Below are 8,413 nucleotides of genomic sequence, written 5' to 3' on the forward strand. Positions count from 1 at the left end.
ACATAATTAATTGCAATTAATCACAAAGCTACACAATGGGTTATCTGTACTCTGCCCCCCACGGGTATCGAAACCCGGTTACTAGCGTTGTAAGTCCGCAGACATACAATGGAGGCTTTTTACTTTGGTGTACAAAGACTTACCTTCATTTGCAAATTCCTGATTGTCTTTGTGGTGCATAGGTTACTTTGTTTTTGCTTTTTAGGGGGGGCGTATAAATATTTATTTTCTTTTGTAACACGTTGTATTAAACCCTATTACACTTCCTGTATTCATGGTGTAAAACATCATATCTTCATGTTACGCCTATCTAGTAAAAAAAAAGTTTTACTTGTTTCTTATTAGGTGTATAAATTCAAATCACACCCAGTCTCAGTGGCTTTTGTATAAAGCAATATTTTCGTAATATTGTATAAATTCATGTACACAATACACGCCTTCATCAGGCTGGTTCCTCAACCTGTTGCTTTAAATTGTTTAACTACAGTTTCCTCGTGGTACTCAAAGGTAGGTAGGATCTCTCTCTCTCTTTTTTTTATTCGCTCTTTAAATTATATCCATCTGGTGAGCACATAGCGTATTATGAAATTTAGTTACTAAAAATAAAAGATTTACAATAGCTGTTCTTGACGTGTTGCACTTCATGCTGCCGTACGACCTCACCGTCACGCTACCAAGGCTGCTTTAATATTTCGAGAATATGTTTCTCAACGCAGTTCGATAACTATATCAACCTTGACAAACAATGAGAACAGGTGAACGTTGATAGACAAAATATAACTCAGAATTTCCACTGAATTAAAAAATAAAAATTAAATCCTGAGTTTACTTCATATTTTAATTTTTCTTCAGCCCAGATGTTCATGGTTCATGCCCTGTTGCTACAAAAAACGCACTCCGCACTATAAGGCCTCAGGTGCGATTTATAGGAATGACGGTTAAATATCATTATTCGGTCAGTCAATAATGTCAGAAGAGTTTGATGGGGGAGGGGGATACTGATGACTTGTTGCCTTCCTTCCACGCTCAAGTCAGAAACACTTATATGTATATGCATATATATATATATGTGTGTGTTTGTGTGTATCCCTGGTGTAGCTTTGCGCGAAAACAGCCATTTTGTACTAAAAATGTTCTAGATACAATTTATTCGATAAAAACAAGCCTAAAAGTTCAATGATTGATAGGTAATATAAAGAATTATCGGTTTTGGAAGAAAATATTGAGCCATTATAAACATTAATTTCGTCTGGAAAGAACAAGCTTTTTTCCCCTGACATTCAATTCCTGTTCGATTATTCAAATAGGCACCTTAAGTACTTTAAAAACAATATTAATAGCATGGTAGCAGAAACTGTAAAACGTGTTAAAAATCAGACCTCGGCAAAACTATAGTTTTGTTCTGCTACAAAGAAATAACTAGCGTTGTTTATTTCATTACGTAATTTTACCACACGAATAAAAACCAATAAACATAAAACTATTAAGATATCTAATGTGTTTTAAAGGAAATACAGCAGCTCTCTCAACTTTAGCTCAATAGAATCTAGTAAAGATAACAGGCAGAAATGGCTGCCAGTGGAAACCAAGGTGAGCACTGATATTGTAATTTAAGATCGTAAGATGTTCATTGAAAAAAAACAGAAATTGTACAACCATATAGATGGACAAAAATGGCAAAAAGATAGGCAAGTAAATTTCACAATATAATGGTATTACAGTTTTTATTTGAGATTAACACCAACTGTGTTTAAGCTCGAGGTGAAAATCGCATCAATGGATATAAATTACTTTTTCTGTGATGTCTTTTTTTTCTCAGCATAGCCTATTAAATACACATATATAATTATCTTTGCACAGAACATTAAACAGGTCGTAATTGTAACATTTCCATAAGTTAACGCCTGATCTAATATTAGAATACTAACTGAACGTTTAAAATAATGATGGGTGGTGATGTTTTCCAACATTCCTTTTTTAATAAAGAGAACAAGGAAGGAAGATATTATGCTTCATCCGTCATTGAATTTCTGCGTCTTGATTTGTAGCACGAGTGAAAATAAATTTGCGATATTTGTTTTGTACCTGGTGGAGTTCTAAGTGTGAAAGAAACGCGTGAGCCCTTGAGCAATAGGTACTTGACTCAACCATAAATTTTCTCAAAGCGCTAGCTCGAATATTTCAAGAATTCAATTGGAATTGATGATGTGAAGACAAACATTATTATTTTTTAGAAAACAAAAAACTTGTTAAAACATCAGAATTACTAATTTTTAGTCTTGAGGGAAAAACAAACATAGAAATTTTTAATTAAATAAAACTATTATCAGAAGCGAGAATGAAGTCATAAAACATCTAAAAAAAAGATAAAAAGGGTTTGTTTGTAATTAAGCACAAAGCTACACAATGGGTTATCTGTGCTCTGCCCACCACAGGTATCGAAACCCGGATTCTAGCGTTGTAAGTCCGCAGACATACCGCTGTGCCACTGGGATTATAATATGGGTGTCAGTTGTTTTTGTTGACATTAATATTTTTCCTGAAAAGAGAGGAACTCAGGGAGTCTAATTACGTAATTTGATTGCGATAATTGATTATTTAATTATGAATATATTGTAAAAAATAAAATAAACTTACTATTTTCAGAGCTGTAGAAACTGGCTGTGGAGTAAAAACTGATATAGCATTGTATCTCCTCCAATGAAATGTTCAGAAATGGTTCGTCAATTGTCCAGTATGTGTCGTTCATAATGCTAACATTGGTAATATTTATATCAAATTCAAAAGATGGCTCTCATTATTTCTCTCCGTCTTTTGAAGAAATGTTGTGATATGTTCTCGTGACTGCTTCTTCCAGAGAGAGCTGTTACTCATGACGAGGTACTCTTTCCTATTATGCGAGTCTTTCTAGTTGTTTTTCTTGACTGAAAAAAAATAGAGAACATAAACCTCAGAAAGACACTATGAATTGTAAAAATATAACATCATATTTTAATTACGTATGCTAAAAATACAAAGCAATCATCTATTCCAGTGCACCACGCTAAATGTATTTATTCTAGATAAGCATCAGGTTTTAAATATGAACTGAATACTTATATTGTCGAATGTCTCCCTAAGTACGCAGATTCGCTATGGTACACACAGTGTATTTCTATGTAACACTACACGTTTTAAGTACTTTAACTTCAAGTATGGGATTTCACCAAGCACTATCCCAATACAAGTAGGATCATGTTCGTAATATCAGAACCAAACTACACTTAACAGTTAAACCTTTCTCATTCTTCTTAACCCTGCAATACGATTGGCTTGCATCTCTTGGTTCAAGTAAGCAAACAAGGCGCTAATATTTGAAAAGGAAACAGAGAAATAGATTATGGGACTATATTGAAAGTCGTAGTCTGGTAACAGGATCAGATACGACCATTGAATTGGAGATTTATCCCATTACATGCACGTACACAAACAGTAAAGGAGATTGTGATACTAAAAATTTAATATCAGATCACGTGGCCTCCAACCCCCCCCCCCCCTCATAACTAGCGAGAAAAATACTTGCTAGAACAGCAAGAATATATAAAGGGGATTTACAGTGTAGATTTGATTGCAATTGTTAAATAAAGAAAACCTGTTGAAGGAACAAGATATGTCAGAAAATTTGTAACAGTAACTTCACAGAGAGTGGAAAGGTCTACATTATCGATAATAAAAACAAAACAAGCAATGAAACTACTCCTGGGAAGATGGAGTGTAAGTGAAACAGCTAGGGAAGGAGAGGCAGTGACTTAAACAGTAAAATAAGAAATTAGTAAATCAACGTGAATTTTAGTGTGGACAGAAATGGTTAGACTTGTAAGCGACTTCAATCAGAACCGACAATAGGAAGAGAAAAGTAAGATAGTGACACATACGATACCCTATAACCCCAGCGCTTTCGAAAGATGGACCTTTCTTCTTCAAGGGCAAACTGTTCACCTTTCGAAAGCGCTGGGGTTATACGGTATCGTATCTTTGTGTTAAATTGATTTCTTGAACCTACTTGCTTTTTCTAATATCTGAGGTCAAAGGTAAAGTATGCATAAAAAATAACTCAATCATTTCTCAAAAAGACGAATGAAACGAGAACACCAGAAGTAAGAAGAAATTAAACTATCATTGCACAAAATAATCTTTGAAAGTCTTGAGACAGACAGACAGATCAACAGGTAACCAATCACAAATTGGCATCTAATAAGCATGTCAAGAACTAAGAAGATTTCACGAAGATCAGCAGGGAAGAAGGCAAGTTAATGTGTACTATAATCAAGTTCTAGATCTATCACTATGGTGTCAATTATTCAGTTTACAATTGTTCATTTATCTCGGTTAAGATACACACAAAGCATTTCACTAAAGTCTTATTCTTTAAATAAAACACATTGGTACTGGTAGTATGTACCCTGCTCTAATTTAAACCATGTAGAACTATTAGTTTCTTTAGTTATAACACACTGGTACAAGTAGTATGTACCCTGCTCTAATTTAAACCATGTAGAACTATTAGTTTCTTTAGTTATAACACTTTGGTACTGGTAGCATGTACCCTGCTCTAATTTAAACCATGTAGAACTATTAGTTTCTTTAGTTATAACACATTGGTACAGGTAGTATGTACCCTGCTCTAATTTAAACCATGTAGAACTATTAGTTTCTTTAGTTATAACACTTTGGTACTGGTAGTATGTACCCTGCTCTAGTTCAAACCGTGTATAACTATTAGTTTCTTCCTGTTACATGACACTTAAGATACCTCATACGTGTTTTCAACCTATGTCATTTTAGATTGTAATGTGATACAATGGAGTTGAGGTGAACAAGGATAATATCTGTAAGTTTATTATATGAAACCAATTTCTACATCAAACTATCTTGTAAATTAGTTCCACTTCTACAGATATTCTTTAAATTTAGTGTGTGTTTCAACAACTGTTAACTTTCCAATGTAATACTATTAATATGTTAAACATGTTATATCACATAATAGAAGTAGGTTTTGCAAACAATATACTAATGTTTATATACTAATACGTTTTACTTATTAGACATTATATTCGTTTGTAATTCGGATATTACATTATAGCTTTAAAGTGAATTTTGAATATCAAAGAATATCTTTTTTAGATTTTTTTATTAAATTACAGATTATAGATTTAATTTTTAATATATATTCATTACGGTAACACTGTGGTGAGGCTCCAACATCATTTTACTATAACGTAGTCAAATCAACTTTCGTATTTTGAAATTATTTATACCATTTTGTTTGACATTTAATCTCGACCATAAACTTCGAAATGAAAATTTGTAAGTATTACGAGAAATCAATATTTCAATCACAGAACTATATGCTTAATGAATGACACTTTGTAGTTGTTTGGCAACCATGAGTTAATGCTTCATTTACAACTTAACTTGTAACACGATGCTATGATAGTTGTAAAGGTAACGGTTTATCAGGCATACATATACACAAAAACTCACCGTGGCGTTTTCAGTAAACAACCACAACTATCTATACTTATCCAAAACAGTATTTATGAACAGAAAAATTGGAGGAGACAACAACAACAAAAACTGAGTATAGATAATCAGAACTGTATCATAACAGTTTCACTTTTTCAACAATGAACCCGTAGAAGAAACCCAATGAAATAACATTACCCAAGGTCACACGAATATATGTTATTTTCGTTTCTAAGTTGCAATTAGAAAAATACAATAAAATATGTTTAACAATAATAATCAGAAAACAATACATACGTAGATCATAAATTAAAAATTTTACAAATTTAGGAGTTCCTCTAAGCTTGTACCAAGTTACTTAATGACTTAATTTTGTAGTTAATATTAAGCTTCACATTATTTGGTTGCCAAAAGAATAAGAGTAACATAGTACTGTAGATATATGCCCACTGAACGCTTTTTGTTGTTAACTTCCGTGGCATAATAAATTATTTACGACTTTGGAATTATTCGTACATATATCCACATTGTAGGTTGTTTAATAACAAGTAGATCATAGACTAAGCACCGACTTTGAAAACGTGTAACAACTGAAAGCGCAGTGTGAACGATACGCATAGTCAAGATATCACAAAAATGTAATAACTTTAGAACAAATCGATACATAGTCAGTCCACAGATTCTATAACTTAAGACATATGAAAGCAATAAAGTATATTGCAAACCTAGAAAATCAGGTACAAGCAGAAAACGAACATTTGTTAGTCATTACTGTTGTAAAGTACTAATAGCAGACAATAATAATATTTATGTATATACAGACAACATATATATTATGGAATAGACTATCAGTTTATGTTAATAACATAGATCACATACTGCATATTATAGAATACTAGTGTATAGCCCGTCAAATTTCATTTTCAAATTAAATCGATATTTTTACTTTCATGATAAATTATATGATCTTGGCTCTAGGCTAGGTGATCTCACACTACGTCTTTACTTTAGGCTTATTATACCAACACTCACTACACTTATAGGGTTTCACGGCCCCTTTCACCCCCGTCACTAAAATCGTAATGGGCAGACAGTAATCGAACTATTCTATCTGGATAAAGGCATTTTGGCTTTCTTGACTCCTCCTATTTCGATAAATCAAGAGAAAGCAAGCGTGGAGTGACGCACGCTGGCTTTTATATAGGTCAGATTATTTCTATTTTAAACTACTACAGCAGTAATATATATATACACACACACACACACACATATATATACGTGTATGTGTGTATATATATGTGTGTGTGTGTGTGTGTGCACAAACAACACATATTATGGCATAATTTGTCAGTTAATGCCGATAACATATATTACATTCCGCCTATTATGGAATATTATTTATATTTTGAACTGCTACAATAATCATATATATATATATATATATATATACAATACATATGAAATAGTTTGTCAGTTAATGGCTATAACATATATTACATGATGCATATTATAGAATGCTGGCGAACCCGTGGGCCTATGGTCCACATTTACAGAGCCGCTATAGTACAGATTTAGTGATTGAACTACTATTTTCCATTATTTCAATTTAATGATAATTTCCGCTATAACGCAGATTTAATTTCTTTAGCCAAGTCTCGAACGGTAATTAGTAGGCTTACTTATTTAAATGCTGTAATATAAATCAATGCGAAATTTGGGCTCCGCTTTCGGGGAATCCCCGTAAAAATGTTTTCACGAAATAATCGGGTTCCCTAATGGTTTGAGTGAAAAGTTTTATCTTTGTGCAAACCTTGAAGTCATTTAGAAGTTAATGAGTCCAGCATTTTAGGAGAAGGGGTTTCCGTGAAATCTCCGGGGTTCAACATGGGGTGGGATGAAAACGTTTACCTTTATGCAAGCTTCGGGACCGAGACGATTCGTTTGGCACCATTTAGACGTTAGTGAGTCCAGAGGTTTATGAGGAGTTACGTGACACACAGACATTGAATCTTATTATTATTATTTCTGCTTTGAACAGCTCCTTCACCTGGGACTGCAACATGCTGCTTATTGTGAAAGCTTCTTAATAAACCCATTCCAACTAAGATTACTTTCCAATTAACGTTCTGTGTTGGTTCCACATTTCTGGTTCACTGTCTGTTTGAAGAAGGGCTTGGCACATCCTGGTGATTAGGGCGCTTGATTCGCAGTTTACACGTCGCGGGCTCGAGACCCGTTACCAAACATGCTCGCCCTTTCAGCCGTGGCGGCGTTACAATGTGACGCTCAATTTTTATTTTCGTTGGTAAAGAATAGCTAAAGAGTTGATGGTGGGTGGTGTTGATCAGTTGCCTCTCTACTGGGCTATCACTTCCAAATTAGGGACGGCAAGTGCAGAAAGCCCGCGAGTGGATATGCGCAAAATTACAAAAAACAAAACACAAATATATGAATAATTCCTTTTTCGGTGTCGCAAGCAGCTGTCTCTATCTATAACATTTAATTCATTAACTGAGGGTAGGTTGTCACATTAAAGTCAGAAGTACGAGGTAGTTTATTACGTGTAGAGGACAGTCTAAAGTGCTCCCACTCTCTATATCTTGCATGAAGCAGTCCCGACGTTCCTCCTACATATTTTGTTTTGCATCTACTTGTAACTTAGTATACAACACCTTACTGACGTGTGGTAATGATAACTTGTTTAAATTTAGTCAGCACGAAACCTAGTGTTTGTTTTAAACCTTTGCAGTAGGAAAATGTGTTGGCACGCTGTGTACTGAACATGGATACCACAGATTGCTATACGGAACATGGACACCACAGCTTATTATACTGAATATGAACATTACAGGTTGTTATACCGAAGAATGATATCACAGACTGTTATACCAAACATTAATATATTCAT

The 8,413-nt window shown here is 33.9% G+C and overlaps 1 protein-coding gene across 1 annotated transcript in view; it reads right to left on the minus strand.

Moving 5' to 3' along the window:
• LOC106460299 (diuretic hormone receptor-like) overlaps positions 1-8,413 on the minus strand; it is a 75,072-nt gene that overhangs the window by 30,829 nt on the left and 35,830 nt on the right. The window contains exon 2 of the mRNA XM_013919993.2: positions 2,638-2,924. Within this exon, the coding sequence (XP_013775447.1) occupies positions 2,638-2,749 (112 nt within the window). The 5' untranslated portion in view covers positions 2,750-2,924. The remainder of the gene's footprint in view (positions 1-2,637; positions 2,925-8,413) is intronic.

The sequence above is a fragment of the Limulus polyphemus genome, unplaced genomic scaffold (genome assembly GCF_000517525.1).
Source record: "Limulus polyphemus unplaced genomic scaffold, Limulus_polyphemus-2.1.2 Scaffold745, whole genome shotgun sequence".
Taxonomy (NCBI): domain Eukaryota; kingdom Metazoa; phylum Arthropoda; class Merostomata; order Xiphosura; family Limulidae; genus Limulus; species Limulus polyphemus.